This window comes from Oncorhynchus keta, chromosome 24, assembly GCF_023373465.1.
Source record: "Oncorhynchus keta strain PuntledgeMale-10-30-2019 chromosome 24, Oket_V2, whole genome shotgun sequence".
Classification (NCBI taxonomy): Eukaryota; Metazoa; Chordata; class Actinopteri; order Salmoniformes; family Salmonidae; genus Oncorhynchus; species Oncorhynchus keta.
The window spans coordinates 21,912,792-21,935,649 of NC_068444.1; the positions used below are offsets into that span (position 1 = coordinate 21,912,792).

The 22,858-nt window shown below is 43.5% G+C and overlaps 1 protein-coding gene and 2 long non-coding RNA genes across 3 annotated transcripts in view; 1 reads left to right on the forward strand and 2 right to left on the reverse strand.

The window, feature by feature from the left end:
• itga9 (integrin, alpha 9) overlaps positions 1-22,858 on the forward strand; it is a 153,348-nt gene that overhangs the window by 111,802 nt on the left and 18,688 nt on the right. The window contains exons 17-23 of the mRNA XM_052477968.1: positions 5,826-5,902; positions 6,641-6,788; positions 13,547-13,633; positions 14,008-14,087; positions 15,418-15,501; positions 16,842-16,950; positions 20,226-20,333. Of these exons, the coding sequence (XP_052333928.1) occupies positions 5,826-5,902; positions 6,641-6,788; positions 13,547-13,633; positions 14,008-14,087; positions 15,418-15,501; positions 16,842-16,950; positions 20,226-20,333 (693 nt within the window). The remainder of the gene's footprint in view (positions 1-5,825; positions 5,903-6,640; positions 6,789-13,546; positions 13,634-14,007; positions 14,088-15,417; positions 15,502-16,841; positions 16,951-20,225; positions 20,334-22,858) is intronic.
• On the reverse strand, positions 1,761-8,119 carry LOC127911417 (uncharacterized). Its single transcript, XR_008078364.1, has 3 exons — positions 7,977-8,119; positions 5,953-6,188; positions 1,761-3,662 (listed from the first exon to the last, which is right to left on the reverse strand). It is a non-coding gene; the product is annotated as an uncharacterized LOC127911417 (long non-coding RNA).
• On the reverse strand, positions 12,261-13,315 carry LOC127911416 (uncharacterized). Its single transcript, XR_008078363.1, has 3 exons — positions 12,761-13,315; positions 12,552-12,724; positions 12,261-12,489 (listed from the first exon to the last, which is right to left on the reverse strand). It is a non-coding gene; the product is annotated as an uncharacterized LOC127911416 (long non-coding RNA).

Sequence of the window (22,858 nt, forward strand, 5' to 3'; positions counted from 1 at the left end):
CTTCAGTTGTTGTGTTGCCTGTATGTACGTTGAATGAGGAAACAGTCTTCAGTTGTTGTAATGTCCTTAAAACAAGTCAAAATGAGGCTCAGTAGTGTGTGTGGCCTCCACATGCCTGTATGACCTCCCTACAACGCCTGGGCATGCTCCTGATGAGGTGGCGGATGGTCTCCTGAGGGATCTCCTCCCAGACCTGGACTAAAGCATCCGCCAACTCCTGGACAGTCTGGTGCAACGTGGCGTTGGTGGATGGAGCGAGACATGATGTCCCAGATGTGCTCAATTAGATTCAGGTCTGGGGAACGGGCGGGCCAGTCCAAAGCATCAATGCCTTCCTCTTGCAGGAACTGCTGACACACTCCAGCCACATGAGGTCTAGCATTGTCTTGCATTAGGAGGACCCCAGGGCCAACAACACCAGCATATGGTCTCACAAGGGGTCTGAGGATCTCATCTCGATACCTAATGGCAGTCAGGCTACCTCTGGCGAGCACATGGAGGGCTGTGCGGCCCCCCAAAGAAATGCCACCCCACACCATGACTGACCCACCGTCAAACCGGTCATGCTGGAGGATGTTGCAGGCAGCAGAACATTCTCCACGGCGTCTCCAGACTGTCACGTCTGTCACATGTGCTCAGTGTGAACCTGCTTTCATCTGTGAAGACCACAGGGCGCCGGTGGCGAATTTGCCAATCTTGGTGTTCTCTGGCAAATGCCAAACGTCCTGCACGGTGTCGGGCTGTAAGCACAACCCCCACCTGTGGACGTCGGGCCCTCATACCACCCTCATGGAGTCTGTTTCTGACCGTTTGAGCAGACACATGCACATTTGTGGCCTGCTGGAGGTCATTTTGCAGGGCTCTGGCAGTGCTCCTCCTGCTCCTCCTTGCACAAAGGCGGAGGTAGCAGTCCTGATGTACTGGCCTGTCTCCTAGTAGCGCCTCCATGCTCTGGACACTACGCTGACAGACACAGCAAACCTTCTTGCCACATCTCGCATTGATGTGCCATCCTGGATGAGCTGCACTACCTGAGCCACTTGTGTGGGTTGTAGACTCCGTCTCATGCTACCACTAGACTGAAAGCACCGCCAGCATTCAAAAGTGACCAAAACATCAGCCAGGAAGCATAGGAACTGAGAAGTGGTCTGTGGTCACCACCTGCAGAACCACTCCTTTATTGGGGTGTCTTTCTAAATGCCTATAATTTCCACCTGTTGTCTATTCCATTTGCACAACAGCATGTGAAATGTATTGTCAATCAGTGTTACTTCCTAAGTGGACAGTTTGATTTCACAGAAGTGTGATTGACTTGGAGTTACATTGTGTTGTTTAAGTGTTCCCTTTATTTTTTTGAGCAGTTATTTAAATAGGCAAGTCAATTAAGAACAAATTCTTATTTTCAATGTCGGCCTAGGAACAGTGGATTAACTACCTTGTTCTGGTGCAGAACGACAGATTTTTACCTTGTCAGCCCGGGGATTCGATCTTACAATCTTTCAGGTTAAGTCCAACGCTCTAACCACTAGGCTACCTGCCACCATATAGTGAATTATATACTTAACTATCAAAAGTAAATGTAATTGCTCAAATATACTTAAGCATCAACAGTAAAAGTCTAAATTCTTTCAAATTCCTTATATTAAGCAAACCAGATGTGTAACGTTCTTGGTGTAGTGGGTGCGAAGTCAGGCGCAGGAAGCAGAGAGTTCAGGGGAGTGCTATTTAATGCAGTAACGGCGAACATAAGCCACCACACAAACCAAATGCCCCAAACACGGGGACTTAAACAGTCCAGCAAAACCCCACGAAATGGGAAACACGTAAACCTCACACAAACCACACACAAGTCACACAAAACAATCCCACACAAAGAGCAGGCGGGCCTTCTGGTAATTATAGCCCAACTAATCAGCCTAAACACAACACAGGTGAAACCAATCAACAGAAAGTGGGAAAATGATCAGTGGCAGCTAGTAGGCCGGTGACTACGAACGCCGAGCGCCACCCGAACAGGAAGGGGAGGCACCTTTGGTAGGAGTCGTGACAAGATGGCGCCATTTTCTTGTTTTTTTATTTTATTTGCGGATAGCCAGGAGTACACTCCAACACTCAGACATCATTTACAAATGAAGCATGTGTTTAGTGAGTCCTCCTGATCAGAGGCAGTAGGGATGACCAGGGATGTTCTCTTGATAAATGTGATCGACCGGCTCAATTTGGTCTTATCTATAAACATTTGAAATTGTGTTTTTTACTTTAAATACATTTAGAGACTCAGAGCTAGAAAATGGTATATCATACACTCCAGTTGAACAATGGCAAAGTAATTCTGTTTTGAAAATTGATAAACTTGTAACCTCACTTTTGAAAAAATGGTCTTTAAATCTCTTTAACGATTCAGATATGAGGCCATGTACTAAACAACCAAAGAATTAAAGACTAAAAGCATTATACTATGGGTGTGTTCATAAATTGAATCTGGAGTGCCAGAGTGTGCTCTGGGCATTCGTAAACTCAGAGCGTTGTCAGATTGTACGTTTGTAAATTCAGAGTGTTTCGCTCTAAGAGTGTTCAGAGTGCACACTGGACGCTCTGTCTGAGGAGCAGGGTTGATCCGAGCGTTCTGTCCTAACAGCAGTCAAGCACCCAAGCTAACTGGCCAACGTTTGCTAGCTTGAGAGCTACTTCCAGACACAAATGAGAGAACACCTCACTCTGACCATTTTACTTGCCTTAGCAGAGCTGGTTAGGCTGGCAACAATTGAATTGTACTTTATTGCCAATGTTTACTGACACTGGCCATATTCAACGAGTGTTGAGTGTTCGTAATTTCGTCAGTTATTCTGCGCTCTGGCACACTCAGACGAGAGTACTCTGGAATCAGAGTAGATAGCCAGAACACATTTTCCAGCTACGTCTATCAGCAGATGTCGCAGTGACATCGTGAACATTCTATTGAAATATTTACTTGGATATTGGAGTCTTTTGTTAAGACATGTAGCTAGCTGAACAATGGACCATAATCCCAACTCATGACGTTATTACCCTGCATGAATCTGCAGGTAGCTAACCAACCAGGTTCAATGTTAGCTAGCTAACATTATGCTAAATTAGCAAAGCAAATGGCTCTGAGATATGTATAATATTACTACACAGATCATGCACATCACATTAGCTAGCGAGCCAGCCAGCTAATGTTCGCTAACTAGTTAACAGTACACTAATGACTTCCTGACACGTATAATATCTGAACATTTTGCTAGCTAGACTATCTTAACCGTTATACATGGATGGACGCTTCTCCCTATCACGGATGCCAAGGTTGCCCTTAGTTTGAAGATGTAATCCTGAGATAGGTGTTTTCTCCATCTCCTTAACTATCATACTCTACTTCCACTGATTTCAAAACTTGGTCCTCCATAAAGTGGAGAGCAACACTTATGCAGCTCTACTACGTGATATCTTTAAAAAAAAAAAGCCACGTTAGAAAGGGTTACCTACACATACTGACCAGCTCAAATAAACAGAAGCATGCTACATGGCAGACCAATCTGAACACATCTCTCGGCATGTCCAACCCACTCATTATCTCAGCCAATCATGGCTAGCGGGAAGGTTGCTGACTTCTTCTGTGGCTAAACCGACATCCGCCTAGTTTCCTGAAACAAATCACAAATGTGTGAATTAGACCATTTTCCTGTCCTGCTAAGCATTCAAAATATAACGAGTCATTTTGGGTGTCAGGGAAAATGTATGGAGCAAAAAGTAAAAAAAAAATTTTTTAGGAATGTAGTGAAGTAAAAGTAAAGTACAGATAACCCCCAAAATTACTTAAGTAGTACTTTCAAGTATTTTCACTTAAGTACTTAACACCACTACCTATATGTCTGTTGATTGAGATAACAGGCTACAGTTGTTGTGTTGCCTATATGTAGGTTGAATGAGGTAACAGGTTTTGTGTTGCCTATACGTATGTTGAATGAGGTAACAGGTTTTGTGTTGCCTATACGTATGTTGAATGAGGTAACAGGTTTTGTGTTGCCTATACGTATGTTGAATGAGGTAACAGGTTTTGTGTTGCCTATATGTATGTTGAATGAGGTAACAGGTTTTGTGTTGCCTATACGTATGTTGAAATACTCACACACAACATAATGTAGTGACAACACCTAGCAACCTTACTAAGAGTTTTGGTGTAACAGCTAAGGTGTTTGATTGACAGTCGCTGGACCCAGATTTGAGTCCAGGTCTGATTTACCCCCCGAAATCACTCCAATACCATTGTTTTATTCTGGATCAAAATGGAGCTTAGGTAGTGGGAGTGGCGGGAGCGTGGCAGTGGTCGGAGCCAAGACTTTTCAATACTGAAAAATCACTGAGTCTATCCGAGTTTAATTTAAATATACAGTATATTAATTTCCTTTAAGTTGTAGGAATATTTTAAGAATCCATCCTCTAACCATGGTACCTGAAAGCAAAGTCACGTCTTCCTCTGTATCAGCAGAGGAATGTCAAAGAAATAACCTCAAAGAAATAACCTCAAATGATCGTTATAACGAGGTGGTTTCAGTTACCACTTGGTGTTACCACTGTGTTTTCTTTCCTTGAAAGAAATTTGGAAGGTTGATGAATTTATTTATTTTTCTAGCACCCACCCCTCCTCTACCCCCCCACCACCCCTCCTCTACCCCCACCCACCCTCCTCTACCCCCACCCACCCTCCTCTACTCCCACCCACCCTCCCTCTACCCCCACCCACCCTCCTCTACTCCCACCCACCCTCCTCTACCCCCACCCACCCTCTACCCCCACCCAGCCCTCCTCTACACCCACCCCTCCTCTACCCCCACCCACCCCCTCCTCTACCCCCCCCACCCCCACCCACCCTCCCACCCCCACCCCCCCTCCTCTATCCCACCACCAACCACCCCTCTACCCCCCCCACTACCCCCACCCTCCTCTACCCCCCCCACCCCCTCCTCTACCCCCACCCAGCCCTCCCTACCCCCACCCAGCCCTCCTCTACAACCCCCCCAACCACCCCTCTACCACCCAACCACCAACCACCCTTCCTCTACCCCACCCACCCCTCCTCTCCTCTCCTCTACCGCCAACCAACCCCACCCACCCCTCCTCTGACTAACCAACATTTAAATAATCATCCCTCTACTCCCATTTATTTATTTAAATTAGCAACTGCATCTTTCAATACTTACATAACTATTTCTGTGGACTTTCATGGGCTGCAACTGCACTGTACTGTCTGTCTGCATCCCAAATCTCTCCCTTTTCCCCCTTAAAAGTAGTCAAAAGCAATGCACTCCATAATGGACAGCGCTGTTCTGGATGACTGACTAAATGTTTTATTTATTTAAATCTGTTAATATAAAGCAAGTGATTCTTGGAGACTAGCCATCCTGTAGCCACACACACATACGCACACACACACACACACACACACACACACACACACACACACACACACACACACACACACACACACACACACACACACACACACACACACACACACACACACACACACACACACACACACACACACACACACACACACACACACACACACACACACACACACACACACGACCGTCAGCGCTGCAATGGCAGTTCACCAGTCGATTTATCCCACATTAACCACAACACAACACTGCCCTCTAGTTTGTGTGTGTGTACGTGTGTTCAGACCGGAACTGTGAGGACATATAAACTCTCGGCCTCTCTCTCTCTCACTCCCTTTCTCACTTCCTCAATATCCTCTCGATCTCTCTCACTCCCTCTCTCTGTTATGTTTCCTCTTCTAGACATGGTTTGAGAAGAACTGCCTGTCTGATGACTGTGCTGCTGACCTGAGACTCCATGGGAAACTGCTGCTTTCTGGGTAAAGAACACCGACAGACAGACAGTCTGTTCCTCTGTTTGGCCACTTACTTCATTGATATTGTGCGGATGGGTGTGTGTTTCTTCTTTTCTGGCCACTGCTCACCACTCCTCTATGAAAGCTGACTGACGTCATGCTGTACACACTGAGGAGGTGTGGGTGTGGTCAGTGGAACTATGATGCGTCCTCATTGGCTCTCGTTGTGGTTGGAAACCATCCATGCCTTTTCCATATTTAGTGAGGGAGGTCTTTTCCTTTCCTCTTTGTTGTATGAATCATTGGCAGTCTGTACGTTTGGAAACCAAAATCGGGTGTTATTCAGTGTGTAGAGTGAAATATCTCTATAACTCCACTGTAGTTATGATAATAACTTCTACCTCACAGGGTAATGTCTCTATATAAAGAAAAACACATTAAGAGACGGTGGCAGTCTTGAGACAGGTATTATACATAGGCCTACATGTTACTTATTGAATTAGAGACGATACATAATGATCCCAGAGAATGGAAAACAAATGCAGTTAATCAGCACTGTGCACTAATTAACTGAAATAGTTCATCAACTGAAATAGTTCATCAACTGAAATAGTTTATCAACTGAAATGCCTGATTCCTCATCCTGCTAGGCTCCATGTCTGTCCTCACCTTGCCCTGGAAGGAGTGAGTAACCCCTCCCAATGTTTTAATTGTTTCTTTCCCTATCAAATAAAATGTTAACTATTATATTCCTGCCTCCAGGCTCCACGTCCATCCCCACCTTGCCCTAGGAGGAGTGAGGAACGTCTCTCTGAACGTGACCGTCTCCAACGCAGGGGACGATGCCTACGACACCAATATCTACTTCAACTTCTCCAGAGAGGTCTTCTATATCAACTACTGGCAGAGGGTTAGTTGTTGTTCTATTTCTGTAGTTCTGTTATTGTTGTTATGTTGTTGTTGTTAGTGCAGGCTGTTGTGTAGAAGAAGGTAGGAGCGAAGAGGGAAGAGAGAGGAGAGAAGAGAAAAAAGAGAGCACAGAGGAAGCCAGACTTTGTGAGGAGAGAGAGACATAGAGAGACAAGTTTAGGTAGTTAATTTGGCTGACCTTGTGTCACTCTGTCACATGCACTACTGACTAGGGACAGACGAACCATGTCAACAAGCCAAATTCCGGAAACTTTCCCAACATTCCCAAGTTTTTCAGAAACCCCTGTTGGAAGATTCCTGGAATCAAGAGAGAATACTCAGAAAGGGAATCCTACAACTGGAAATCCTACAAATGGCATCCAACAAGTGCAAATTCTTGAAAACCTATGATTTTTGGGGGAAAGTTTCATTTTAACCCTAGCAAGAGCACAATACCTAACAAAACTACTCCTCATTCAACAACTCCCTAACACTGTGACTATGTGCTATGACGTGAAACAGATTTGAGCCAGCATTCAATCACTTTTAATTACATGAGGGGAAGAGTGCAAGTGCAGGGAAGGGAAGTGTGCACGTGTATGGAAGGAGGACAGAACAGATGTCAGAGATGAGAGTGTGAGAGACAATAATATTTTACCCATATGCACAATAATATTTTACTCAAGTATTGCGCAAATAGTATTTTAAGGGTTTTAGTTTCACCTGGCTAATTTAATTAACTATGAACTTCAGGTTGACGTTTAGTATTGGGATACCTCCTGTAACAGAGTCTCTCTTTGTCTGGGAAGCTAATAGGTTGAGGGACCAGCGGGACCAGGAAGTCACAGACAGGAAAGGAACAATATTAAATGAAGACACAGGAGTCTCTCACAGTCAGACCTGGGTTTAAATACTATTTGAAATATTAGTAATAGGCTGCCTGGAGTGCCAGGTGGGGGGGGTTTGAATTTTCTGGACTTTTCAATTGGATCAATTGCATAAGAACATTTCAATCAAGCACAGCTAATACAGTATATATTCTAAAGTATTTGAGTTGATTTCAGATAATTTTTTAACCTAGGTCTGCACGATTCTCACACACAGCAACAGCCTTAGTCTGACTACTGTATGAGACTTTAGTAATTACTTCTCCCTGCTGGTTGAAGATAGAGGTGTTGATACTACCTACCTCTGCTCCGCTATGGTTCTGCAAGGGTCAGCTCCCGGCTCCCGTTTCTCGGATGAGGCTCTTTCTTTCGTTCTTTCTTTCTGTGTCTGTGTGTGTGGAGTCGAGCGTAAACTCCCGTTCCCTCCGTGTTTTGGGGGGGATGTCACTGTTGTTCTTGCAACCAGAGCTGTCTTAAAACCAGGGAGGTGAATTGGTTTCAGAAGCTCAACATCGTCTCACTTCTCAGGGAGCCAAAAGACAGCACACTGTTCAGAAGACCTGGGTTCAAATACTATTTGAAATCTTTCATATACTTTGAGTGTTTAGTCTAACCTGCCTACAGTGCCAGATTGGTGAGGTTGTCACTTTTGTGACTGTTCTATTGGTTCCATTGCACAAGGCACGCCAAATCAAGCCCAGTATTTTAAATGATTTCAAATAGTATTTGAACCCATGTCTGTCGTCACACTGACATACACCGAAGCACAGGAGCCTGGGTTATGAGGTGGAGCTGGGTGGTGGGCTTATTTTTTGGGGAAGGGAGCACCAGGTTTGTGTTTTGGAAGCTTATGTTACTCATGACAGGTCAGGGGTTTGGGACAGCCAGAACCTCTGCTAGAGACTTTTGCAGTAAAGTAAGAAGGAACCAAATGCCTTTAGCAGAGGTTCTGACTATTGACATCAGGGTACTGGTGTGGTACTGGTTTGAGGGCTCATCATGTAACCAGAGCAGTGTTGTTATTTAGACTGCCAAGTCCTGCTGTCAAAGTCCAAATTCGTATGGTTTTTCTGAACTGAACTAAAGAAACTGAAAAAAAGCATTGCAAACACAAAATCCTTAGCCAACAACAACAACACTATCAGTATTTATTTAGAGTACTGGATGAGCTATGCTATGTGAGTTAGGGAGGGAGGGAGGGAGGGAGGGAGGTGCACCACAGGAAAGATGGAGGAGTGAGGGAGAAGGTTGCGAACTCGTGATGATTTAACAGGAATTTCAGGGGCAATGAAACCTCATGGTTAAGGAGTATGTCCTTCCTCATAACCTGTTGTACAGATAAAGGTGGTAAATCAAGGGTAAATCATGCTTGTAGTTCTTTATGAAGCAGAAGAAAGTAGAGAGTTCTAGTCACAGTTGTTTAGCTATAGAAGAGGTAGACTACAGAGGGTGAAAGATACAGCCTCATTTTAATCATGTCCTATTTTTCAAGCTCTATCAGTTTGCGTCAATTCGTTCCTTACACCTTCCCCTTGGCTCCAACCATTCAATGTTTAAAAATATGTAAAGTCTGGATAGATAAAAGCATTTTAGTGGTGGAGCTTCCGCCATTTTGCTTCCACCTTAAAGATCTCAACAAACATTGAAGTGTAACTGCCAAGGGGTAGTGAGTGAAATATTTTGGGACTGATAGGTCTCATGGGTAAAGTAATTCCCACCAAACTACGACTCCACTGAAGCCTTCTGCTGAAACTAAAACAACCTAAATAAACCCAGTGAGATTTACTGGGTCTGCCATTTGTCAGAATCCTAACATGAGACGTGGAAGACGGAGGAAGACCAGAGCGAGTGGAGAAGAGGGAAAGGAGGGTGAGGGGGTAATAAAGAGAGGGAAGAAAATTAGAGGTCTGCCATTTTTCCAAATCCCAAACATGAATCTGTTCATGACTACAGAAGACCAGAGAAAATGGGAGAGAGAGGGAGGCCAGAGGGAGAAAAAGAGGAAACAACCAGAGAAAGAGTGACAGAGAGAGGAAGATCATTAAAAGTGAGATGGAGAAAGAAAGACCAGAAAAATGGATAAAGAGAGATAGTGTGGAAGAGAGAGAGAGATGATCAAACAGCTGGTAGTCCCCTCTGCCCCAATTTCCACACTCTGCCCTAGTCTCCCCACTCTGCCCAAGTCTCCCCTCTCTCTCTCTCTCTCACTCACTCACTCACACACTCACACACTCACTCACTCACTCACTCACTCACTCACTCACTCACTCACTCACTCACTCACTCACTCACTCACTCACTCACTCACTCACTCACTCACTCACTGACTGACTGTTGTTCTCAATTCAAAGGGCTTCATTGGCATGGGGAACATATGTTTACATTGCCAAAGCAAATGGAATAGACAATAAACAAACAAAAGTTTCAAAGGAATAGAGACATTTCAAATGTTATACTATGGCTATGTACAGTGTTGTGGAAATACTTAAAGTACAGAAGGGGAAATAAATCAACATAAATATGGGTTGTATGTTATGTTTGTTCTTCACTGGCTTTCTTGTGGGGATGGCACACTGTGGTATATCACCCCACCAGCCCACCCCCTTCCCTGAAGACCCAGCACTGTTTGCACAGCAGCATGGAAGGAATACAGGAAATAGCTAGGAAATTTCTCCATCAGTTCCAGTCCTGTTGGGGTCCCCTCCCTCTCTACTGGGATCCCAGTTGCATCCATACAGGTGGCTGTGGGAGAGTAGTAGGTTTGGGGGGATGTGGGCCCCACCCTAACCCCCCACCCCACCCTGGCCTGTAGCTGGGAAACTGATGAGTAAGGGAGGGAAGAGTGGAAGAAGGAGGGGAGGCTGGATGATAGGTGTGTGGAATGATGTTTCCTCATCATGGTGTGAGCAAAAGAGGGTAAATCTAATGACTGGTAATAGTTGGTAGGTGCTATGGCAAAAAGAAGAAGAGGAGGAGGATGAGACTTTGTAATGAGAGGTGTGTGGATTTATGTTTTCCTCGTAAGTGTGTGAGCAGAGGAGGGAGAGGTAACGACTGTTAAATATGCAGCAAATCTCTCATCTCTAATCTATCTCCCTGGTAAATAAGCAGCACATTTCTCATCTCTAATGTATCTCCCTGGTAAATAAGCAGCACATTTCTCATCTCTAATCTATCTCCCTGGAAAATAAGCAGCACATTTCTCATCTCTAATCTATCTCCCTGGTAAATAAGCAGCACATTTCTCATCTCTAATCTATCTCCCTGGTAAATAAGCAGCACATTTCTCATCTCTAATCTATCTCCCTGGTAAATAAGCAGCACATTTCTCATCTCTAATCTATCTCCCTGGTAAATAAGCAGCACATTTCTCATCTCTAATCTATCTCCCTGGTAAATAAGCAGCACATTTCTCATCTCTAATCTATCTCCCTGGTAAATAAGCAGCACATTTCTCATCTCTAATCTATCTCCCTGGTAAATAAGCAGCACATTTCTCATCTCTAATCTATCTCCCTGGTAAATAAGCAGCACATTTCTCATCTCTAATCTATCTCCCTGGTAAATAAGCAGCAAATCTCTCATCTCTAATCTATCTCGCTGGTAAATAAGCAGCAAATCTCTAAACTATATCTCTTGTATGCAGCATATCCAGAAGTTAGTAGTTTAGGTAAAGTCCAGTTGAGGTTAGGAATCGCTGTAGTTCCCTTATGAATACTGTAGTTCACAGGTGTCAAATTCATTCCACGGAGGGCTGAGTGTCTGCGGATTTTCCCTACTCCTTTGTACTTGATTGATGAATTAAGGTGACTAATTAGTATGGAACTCCCCACACTTGTTTGTATAGGGCTTCATTTAATGGAACAACTAAAAACACTAGGCCCTCCCTGGAATGAGTTTCACACCTGTGCTGAAGGAGTTAATTGAAGACTTTTGATACTATTTAGCTTTTTCCAAGCTGACAATTGTATAAATAATAATACAGTATTTTAAAAGATTAAAAAGCTGCAGTAGGATTCAGTGCAAAAGCTTCAGTAGGATTCCGTGCAGGCATAAATGAATATATTTGTTGTCCATTGATTTACCTCTTCCAGCTCTGCTGAACATTCCAGAACCACTACTTTGTCTGTTTTTATCAGTGAACTTGTCAAAGTTGAGATGTGTCACAGCCTTCTTACTTTTATCCTCCTCCTCCTCCTCCTCCTCCACACACATGTAGTCACACACCTGCACACACATACAGCACACACATACACACACAATCTGTCCCCCCCACACACACACATGCAGCACACACATACACACACAATGTGCCCCCCCACACACACATACAGCACACACATACACACACAATGTGCCCCCCAAACACACACACACACACAGAATCAGCAGCCCCTTAGTGAACTCTCACTGTTTGAATTCTTCCTCCTCTCAGAGTCCGAGTGTTTACACACACACACACACACACACACACACACACACACACACACACACACACACACACACACACACACACACACACACACACACACACACACACACACACACACACACACACACACACACACACACACACACACACAGTGTTTATACTGTCCAGCCGGTGAAGCTCTCTTCTGTTTAGACAAGCTTCCAAACACACAGGCGGCATCCTAAATGGCACCCTATTCCCTATATAGTGTACTACTTTTAACCAGGACCTATTACCTATATAGTGTACTACTTTTAACCAGGACCTATTACCTATATAGTGTACTACTTTTAACCAGGACCTATTACCTATATAGTGTACTACTTTTAACCAGGACCTATTACCTATATAGTGTACTACTTTTAACCAGGACCTATTACCTATATAGTGTACTACTTTTAATTACCTATATAGTGTACTACTTTTAACCAGGACCTATTACCTATATAGTGTACTACTTTTAACCAGGACCTATTACCTATATAGTGTACTACTTTTAACCAGGACCTATTACCTATATAGTGTACTACTTTTAACCAGGACCTATTACCTATATAGTGTACTACTTTTAACCAGGACCTATTCCCTATATAGTGTACTACTTTTAACCAGGACCTATTACCTATATAGTGTACTACTTTTAACCAGGACCTATTACCTATATAGTGTACTACTTTTAACCAGGACCTATTACCTATATAGTGTACTACTTTTAACCAGGACCTATTACCTATATAGTGTACTACTTTTAACCAGGACCTATTCCCTATATAGTGTACTACTTTTAACCAGGACCTATTACCTGCGCTAATTAGAGGTTGTCCTCCCTCTTTTACCGTCCTCTCCTGCAGGGACAAGAGAGTTTGGAGTGTGATCTTTAAAAAAATTGAGCGTACATCATTTTATATTAGCTAAATGTTTACCTGCATTGTAAAAATATTAAATGTTTTTGTAGGAGCTAATATCTAGTCAGTTTATACACTGTACTATACTTTCTCCTCACAGGCACAGCTTTTAATGTCAGTATGTATATACTGTATGGTGAAGTGGATGAATCAGCTCTGTTCATTGTCATTTCCATTGGCTCCTCTCAATGCTTTCACCATGGCTCACTCATTCTCTAATACTGTGTCTTTGGCTGTCCCCTCTTTCTCTGTCTCTTGCACTCATGCTCTCTCCCCTCTCTCGCCCGTTCTTTCTCTCTCGCTCGCTCTTTCTCCATCCCCCATCCCTCTGTCTGTGTTTCTCCTTTCAATAAGTCATTTTTCCTCCGAGGCACAGCTATATAATGTGAAGTGAGGTTTTCACCGTGATCATATTTTCTTTATGCTGCGTTCACCTTGGTTCTCACTCCCTCCGTCCTCCCCCATTCCTCCCTCCCTGTGTGTTTATCTATTGAAGGAAGAGAAGGGTATTTCCTGTGGTCTTGTTGATTTAGACTTCCTCAAATGCAGCGTGGGATTTCCCTTCATGAGAGCACAGACTAAGGTATAGCTCCTAATTGTCATGGCAAAATGTTTACATCCATGTATTATACAGTTACCATGCTACAGACTAATGTAGCTGTCCTAAACATAATCATTGAACTTTTACATATGCATTTTTTACAGTCAATACTTGTCTGTTTGTAGGTTAGACATAAACGTCTTTCCATACATACCATGTAGTGTCTAGTTGTTATAAACACAACCACAACAGGATGGCATAGTATACACTTACAGTATCGTCTGCAGTCACTGGGCCATGTCACTATGCAGAGCCTGAAAAGCAAACTAATGATTTTGACGACTACTTGATATACATCATGTCGCTTTACTAAAAGCTTTCCCCAATACTTCTCCTCTTACCTTGTCTTTCCTCAGTATCATCTTGCAGTGATCTTCGACACAAGCCGGCTTTCAGGGGAAAATGAGACATTGCAGTTTGTAGTTCATGCAAAAAGGTAAGTTGAGACGCTGTACGTTGAGACGCTGTACGTTGAGTAAAAGGGAAAGTTGTTAGTGTAAGGTAAGGCTAACCCAGGACCATTTGTTGGTAATGAGAAGATGTATACACTCGATATAGACTGGTAAAATATTTGCATTTCCTTTGTACACTTTGCAAATCATGCCTGGTAGTCAGAGTCGAAGTCCTCCCCTAAACATACACACACATACAGTGCCTTCAGAAAGTAATCGCACCCCTTGATTTTTACACATTTTGTTGTGTTACAGCCTGAATTTAAAATATACTAAATGTATGTATTTTTGTAACTGGTCTACCCAATACCCTTTAATGTCAAAGTGGAATTATGTTTTTGAATTTTTTTGCTAAGTAATTAAAGATGAAAAGCTGAAATGTCTTAAGTCAACAAGTATTCAAGCCCTTTGTTATGGCATGCCTAAATAAGTTCAGGAGTAAAAAATGTTCTTAACAAGTTACGTAATAAGTTGTATGGACTTACTGTTTGTGCAATAATAGTGTTTACACATATTCAACCACAGAGACCAGGTTTTCCAATGCCTCGCAAAGAAGGGCACCTTTTGGTAGATGGGTAAAAAGAAAAAAACGGACGTTGAATATCCCTTTGAGCATAATTAAGTTATTAATTACAGTTTGGATGGTCACTACAAAGATACAGGCTGCCTTCCTAACTCTGTTGCCAGAGAGGAATGAAACTGGCATGATTTCACCATGAGACTGTGATAGAAGAAAACTGAGGATGGATTAACAACAAGTGTAGTTACTCCACAATACTAACCTAATTGACAGAGTGAAAAGAAGGAAGCATGTGCAGAATAAAAAATATTACAGATGTCTATATTGGTCCGCCAATACTAGTAAAGGCCCAGTGCACTACTTTTGTGAAAAAGTATATATTTCAAAAAAGTAGATTTTCTTTTAAAATTCTGATTATCATTCTATATTTAGATTTTTCAGGGGGTGCTTCAGTACCCTCCGAACCCCTGCTTCCCGCGGCTATGGCTACAACTGCTTTCACATAAGACCAGAAGGGTCTGCTGTCGTATAAGGCTGGGAGGGGTCTGCTGTCACATAAGGCTGGGAGGGGTGAATAACTTCAAGTTGCCAGATTAGTGAAGTTAGCAGTGGAAAAAATACCTTTCTTTCTTTGACAGAAGAATTTGACCTAGCTAACTTTCTCTTTCATGTTGCTGTCAAGAATACAAAGATTTGTACTTGAATCACTATGCTGAAAATTGGCATTGTTAATGTATTAACATCTACTATCATTGACTATATGTTAAATGCCTGTTATTGTTTTCTCATTGTAGTGCCAACCCTGAACATAAACTGTTGGACAACACCTTGGATCTTTCTATCCCACTGGTCCATGAGGTAGACACAACTATCACTGGGTAAGTGGTTCAAAATGCGGACAAAACATAATTACTTTGTCTGCAATGGGAGTGGTCTGCTAACTGTAGACATACTGTAAGCCATTCATTACAGTTAGGCCAAACCATAGAGATGGAAAGATCTTTGTGTCTGTGCTATTACGGCATCTGTGCCAGCATGGGCAGCGCCATTAAGGCTATCTCCATTTTAAAGTAGTCCATTTGCTTCTTATTTTGTGTTTGAAAAAAGTGTAAAGCTAATATTGGTGATTTACCGCCATCTGCAGTGCTGGAGTCCTGAACCAAATATTGTAAATCATTTATTGTGGCCACTAGATGGCGGTGATATAGCTTAAAGCCATTTACAAACCATAGCACTCAAGAAGAAGATGGCAATGCCCATGCAAAAACGTGTTATATCAAAGTTGAATCCTCTAACTATCTCTATGGGCCAAACACACTACATTCCCATACTGTCTGGGTGCGTAGACTCTGAATTTATGCTACGCATATGCTATTAGATGAAGTCACTAGACAACACCATGGATTATTCAAATATACAGTATCAAGCAGCTTGGACTGCATGCTAAAATGGTAAGCTAAAATCAAGCTGAGAGACAGTCACTCTGTTTATTTTAACTGTATCAAGATTAATATAAACGGTCACATTAAGATCAAAGTGGTAGACAAACTAATGCTCAGTTTCTCTGCTAGTTTGTGTGTCTGCCTGGTCTCTACAGCTCTGTTCTAAGCCTCTTGACAGATTAAAGTCACCAGACAGACAGAGCTGAGTTACATTATCAGACAGCATTATCAGACAGCAGAGCTGTAGCTGAGCTGTTTTCTCTCTGTGGAGGAACTTGGCCATTTGGACATTGCATCTCTCTCTCCATTTTCTCTGATTTATGCTCTCTTTATGTCTGTCTCTCTCTGTTTCTCTTGTCTCTCTCTCTCTCTGTGTTTCCCTCTCTGTGTCTGTCCCTCGCTCTCTCTCTCTGAACTAACTATCTCTCTGATAAAATGCAGCTAGAGATAAAGGGCTTTCAAGCTGAAATGTTCCATTCTCACAACAACAGAACAGCCTTCCTCCCCCGCAGGACACAAAGAAAACATCTGGACAACACACACCAGTCTTTAATCACCCTCTCTTACAGTCAATTTATATATAAAACATACAGACCTACACAAATTTGTTATAAAAAAAGTGATTTGATATCATGAATCTGTTGGTAATGTGCAATACCAATTACTGTCTGTCTGACTGACTGACTGTTAGTTGAACTGTCTAACTGTCCATCTGCTTGCCTGTCTGCCTTGATGCCTGACATTCTGTCTGTCTCTGTCCGTCCGTCTGTCCACAGTGTGGTGAACCCAACGTCCTTTGAGTATGGGAACTCCATCGATGCCTCTCGCTTCGTCCAGCTGGAGGACATGGAGTGTAACTTCCAGCCACTCAACTTCACCTTTCAGGTACTGGTGACACCCCTCCCGGCACCCCGTTTATTTGATTTATTTCACCGTTATTTAACCAGGTAGGCTAGTTGAGAACAAGTTCTCATTTACAACTGCGACCTGGCCAAGATAAAGCAAAGCAGTGCGACACAAACAACAACACAGAGTTACACATGGAATAAACAAACATCCAGTCAATAATACAATAGAGAAAGTCTATATACTGTGTTTGCAAATGAGGTAGGATAAGGAGGGTGAGGTAATAAATAGGCCATAGTGGCAAACTTATTACAGTATGGCAGATTAAACACTGGGATGATAGATGTGCAGAAGATGAGTGTGTAAGTAGCTGTACTGGGATGCAAAATAAATAACAATATGGTGATGAGGTAGTTGGATGGGCTATTTACAGATTGGCTATGTACAAGTGCAGTGATCTGTGAACTGCTCTGACAGCTAGTGCTTAAAGCTAGTGAGGGAGATATGAGTCTCCAGTTTCAGTGATTTTTGCAGGTCGTTCCAGTCATTGGCAGCAGAGAACTGGAAGAAAAGGCGGCCGGATGAGGAATTGGCTTTGGGGGTGACCAGTGAAATATACCTGCTGGAGCTCGTGCTGCGGGTGGTTGCTGCTATGGTGACCAGTGAGCTGAGATAAGGCGGGGCTTTACCTAGCAACAACTTATAGATGACCTGGAGCCAGTGGGTTTGGCGACAGATATGAAGCGAGGGCCAGTCAACGAGAGCATACAGGTCGCAGTGGTGGGTAGTATGTGGGGCTTTGTTGAGAATAACGGACGGCACTGTGATAGACTGCATCCAATTTGCTGAGTAGAGTGTTGGAGGCTATTTTGTAAATGACATTGCCAAAGTCAAGGATCGGTAGGATAGTAAATTTTACTGGAGTATGTTAGGCAGCATAAGTGAAGGATGCTAGATTTAATTTTGGATTGGAGATGCTTAATGTGAGTCTGGAAGGAGATTTTACAGTCTAACCAGACACCTAGGTATTTGTATTTGTCCACATATTCTAAGTCAGAACCGTCCAGAGTAGTGATGCTGGACGGGTGGGTAGGTTTGGGCAGCGATCAGTTGAAGGGTATGCATTTAGTTTTGCTTGCATTTAAGAGCAGTTGGAGGCCACGGAAGGAGAGTTGTATGGCATTGAAGCTCGTCTGGAGGTTAGTTAACAGTGTCCGAAGAAGGGCCAGAAGTATACAGAATGGTGTCATCTGCGTACAGGTGGATCAGAGAATCACCAGCAGCAAGAGCGACATCATTGATTTATACAGAGAAAAGAGTCGGCCCAAGGATTGAACCTTGTGGCACCCCCATTGAGACTGCCAGAGTTCTGGACAACAGGCCCTCCGATTTGACACACTGAACTCTGTCAGAGAAGTAGTTGGTGAACCAGGCTAGGCAGTCTTTTGAGAAGCCACGGCTGTTGAGTCTGCCAATAAGAATATGGTGATTGACAGAGTCGAAAGCCTTGGCCAGGTCAATGAAAACAGCTGCACAGTATTGTCTCTTATCGATGGCGGTTATGATATCGTTTAGGACCTTGAGCGTGGCTGAGGTGCACCCGTATACCAGCTCGGAAACCAGATTGCATAGCGGAGAAGGTACGGTGGAATTCGAAATGGCCGGTGATCTGTTTGTTAACTTGGCTTTCGAAGACCTTAGAAAGGCATGCTGGGATAGATATAGGTATGTAGCAGTTTGTGTCTAGAGTGTCTCCCCCTTTGAAGAGGGGGATGAACACGGCCGCTTTCCAATCTTTGGGGATCTCAGATGATACAAAAGGGAGGTTGAACAAGCTAGTAATAGGGGTTGCAACAATTTCAAAGAGGGTCCAGATTGTCTAGCCCTGCTGATTTGTAGGGGTCCAGATTTTGCAGCTCTTTCAGAACATCAGCTATCTGGATTTGGGTGAAGGATAAATGGGGAGGCTTGGTCAAGTTGCAGTGAGGGGTGCAGGGCTGTTGACCGGGGTCGGGGCAGCCAGGTGGAAAGCATGGTCAGCCGTAGAAAAATGCTTATTGAAATTCTCAATTATTGCGGATTTATCGGTGGTGACAGTGTTTCTTAGCCTCAGTACAGTGGGCAGCTGTGAGGAGGCGCTCTTATTCTCCATGGACTTTACAGTGTCACAAAACTTTTCGGAGTTAGTGCTACAGGATGCAAATGTCTGTGTATATTGGTTCCTAACGTCCCTGAAAAGTTGCATGTCGTGAGGGCTATTCGATGCTAATGCAGTACGCCATAGGATGTTTTTGTGCTGGTCAAGGGCAGTCAGGTCTGGAGTGGACCAAGGGCTATATCTGTTCCTTGTTCTAATTTTTTGGAATGGAGCATGCTTATTTAAGATGTTGAGGAAAGCACTTTTAAAGAACAACCAGGCGTCCTCTACTGACGGGATGAGGTCAATATCCTTCCAGGATACCCGGGCCAGGTCGATTAGAATGGCCTGCTCGCAGAAGTGTTTTAGGGAGCGTTTCACAGTGATGAGGGGTGGTCGCTTGACCGCAGACCCATTACGGATGCAGGCAATGAGGCAGTGATCGCTGAGATCCTGGTTGAAGACAGCGTTATTTGGAGGGCAGGTTGGTTAGGATGATATCTAGAGGGTGCCCGTGTTTATGGATTTAGGGTTGTACCTGGTGGGTTCATTAATAATTTTAGTGAGATTGAGAGCATCAAGCTTAGATTGTAGAATGGCCCGGGGTGTTAAGCATGTCCCAGTTTAGGTCACCTAACAGAACGAACTCTGAAGATAGATGGGGGGGTACAATTAATTCGCATATGGTGTCCAGGGCACAGCTGGGGGCAACGCCAACGGTAAGAGACTTGTTTCTGGAGAGGTGGATTTTTTAAAGTAGAAGCTCAAATTGTTTGGGCACAGACCTGGATAGTAAGACAGAACTCTGCAGGCTATCCCTGCAGTAGATTGCAACTCCGCCCCCTTTGGCAGTTCTATCTTGTCGGAAAATGTTATAGTTAGGGATGGAACTTTCAGGGTTTTTGGTGGTCTTCCTAAGCCAGAATGTGCTAGGGCAGTGAATAAAACAAACTTAGGGAGGAGGCTTCTAATGTTACCATGCATGAAACCAAGGCTTTTACGGTTACAGAAGTCAACAAATGAGAGCGCCTGGGGAATGGGAGTGGAGCTAGGCCCCGCCCACACCATCTCTCTCTAACCTCAATTCTCTACCTCTCTAACCCCCGACTTTCTATTTCTCTCTACCCTCCACAATATTTCTCTCCCTAATATTTCCCTCTTTCTCATCTTCTTCCAGGTGATCAACAATGGCCCCAGCAGGCTCCCTGGCTCCATTGTGGACATCAGGATCCCCAACCGGCTGGCTGGCAATGGGGCCGACATGTTCCTCATCATGGACTCACAGGTCTGTCTGTCTGTCTGTATGTCTGTCTGTTTGTATGTATCTGTCTATGTATGTATGCATCTGTCTATATATGTATGTATCTGTCTATCTATCTATATATCTATCTATCTATCAACCATCTGGTTGGCAAAAGGGCAGATGTGTACCGTACCATAGGTGTGTACCTCAGTCTGGCCTACCTGTCTGCCAACAACAGTATTTTTACCTGTCCATCCATCTGTCCAAATGATCGACCGGTATCTACATTATTTACCAATCCATCCATCCAAAAGCAGTCTATCAATCAAATGAAATGAATCAGATTCATGTATATGGTCCTTGTTACATCAGCAGACTCTACAAAGTGCTTTACACCAAAGGCGTCCGCATGCTTCCCAGCCAAAACAGTTTGTGCATATATTATAGCCCTATTGGGCGGTTTTACTGCGGCAGCTCAGGTAATGGAATAATGTGCACGAGCACACATCACCACATCCGTCATTTTAGTCCTGTCCGAATCTGCCATGTCACTCATTTTTACAGGAAGGTTGTTATCCCAGCCCTAAAAACCTACTGTTTTTCAGAAAACTCCCAGGTCCTCTGATAATACTTATCCTGTGCGAATCATCATTCCTGTGTTTTAAGGGATATTACAGAGTTTAACAGGTGGAGCACCCAGTTTGGGTAAGAACATGGGAACAAATCGATGCTTAAACAAAGTGCTATGCACATGGCCTACAGATGAACGATCTGTTTTGTCACATATCAACTTTCCTAGTGCCATACTTCTCTTTTAAATAATGAAGTGGACGATATTGTGCTAATGAATTGATAAATTGCAAAATACGTCAATGAAATGTCTGCGTAGGTTGAAGGAAGTGAATTGATATGCATTATTATTTTGACTGAAAGTCATCAGGTCAATATCAGCATATTCCTAGATATTTGAAATATCTTCTCGCCTGGAGAGCCTCCAGGTTTCCTTCATAGCGGTCAATTTTGAATGAGGAAAACAAATTATTGCAGGGGCAGTTTGGTAAAACTAATCCCATCCGAATCGTCCACTGGAAAAACGGACATGCTGGGGTAATAATTACATAACCGACATTCTATAGTAATTCTCGTCCAGTGCAAATAGGGCTCATGACGGTATTTTGTGACGTTTTTGTTTGTTTTGGACTTCGGTCAGTATTTTTTTGGGCTGTTCGGGCTCACATCATTCTTTCTCGAGGCAAGCCAAGGTCAGTAGCCGAAGTCTACGCCCCTTGGACGGTGATTGGTCAGCAGTAGGGATTCTTCAATAAAGTATTTTTTGTCATTAAACGAGAGATGACTCGTTTTTATGCACAATTTGTTATTGAGAAATACTGCACTAAACATCTTAGTTAGATGTAAAATTGCGTGACTGAGATCTCCTCGGCAAAAACATCAAAATGAATGACAGATTTCTTGAGTTTAATTCTAACAATTTTGAGGAAGTGTATATTGGCTACGGCATCTCAAAGTGGACAAATAGTGCTATTGGCGCTTTTTTCCTAATTTTTCAAGCAAAGGTCTTTTAAGGGACTATGCGAGCACATTCGTTTGCCTAGCCAAGTTCAGCTAGGCGCCAGCCGAACTGAAGCATGCTAATGCTTAACCGAGCCTGGACTTCAAAGGGCAATCAAAAGGCTAGTGAAAAACTTCCTAGAAGGATGATATCTAGACAAGAACCAGGCTCAGAGGGGAGACCCATAACAGTATTTCGCTGTCTATATGTCCAACAGCAGTCTCCCCACACTATTTACCCATTCGCCCAAACATTAGTACCTCTGGCGTTATTTATTGGTTTATCGACCTACAGGCCATCCACATCCTTTGTTGCCTTTATCCTACAGAATGAAGTCTATCACTCTTGTTTGCCTTCATGGCCGAGTGCTCTGGATCCACAGTAGCAAACACTTTAATACAAGCTGCTAGTTTATCTGTCTCGGGTCATGGAACACAGGACCTGTTAGAACGGTGCGAGACACCTTTTGAGGCCCCCAAAAAATCTATAAAGGGGAAAGAAATGTTGATACAGCTACTATAGCTAGCCTGGCTGGGCGACCATTTTGTTTCAGAACAGCAGTGTCTCATTTAGGCTGAGAAACTCCATATCCTCAGTGGGTGCTGTGTTATCATAACCCCTGCATATAGGTAGATCAGGGGAGAGCTCAACCTGTTAATTGTGTTGACTGTGTGAATGGGAGGACTGGAGCAGAGACTGCAGACCATATCCCACCCTGCGTCACCACATCTGGAATCACTTGGAAGGATCAGATAGCTTGCATGGAACTAACGGGGAGATGGCGGGGGAAACGGGGGGTAATGGGACACCTGCAGATCATTCTACTATTCTATAACATCCCCAACGTAGATATGGAGTCACAGCGATCAGAAACTGGGGCCCTGGTCAAAAGTAGTGCACTACATAGGGAATAGGGTGCCATTTTGGATACACCCTTTGTCTGTGTTAATTAACACGGTCTGAATATGTAGTCTCTCTGTCCTATATGGATAAGGAT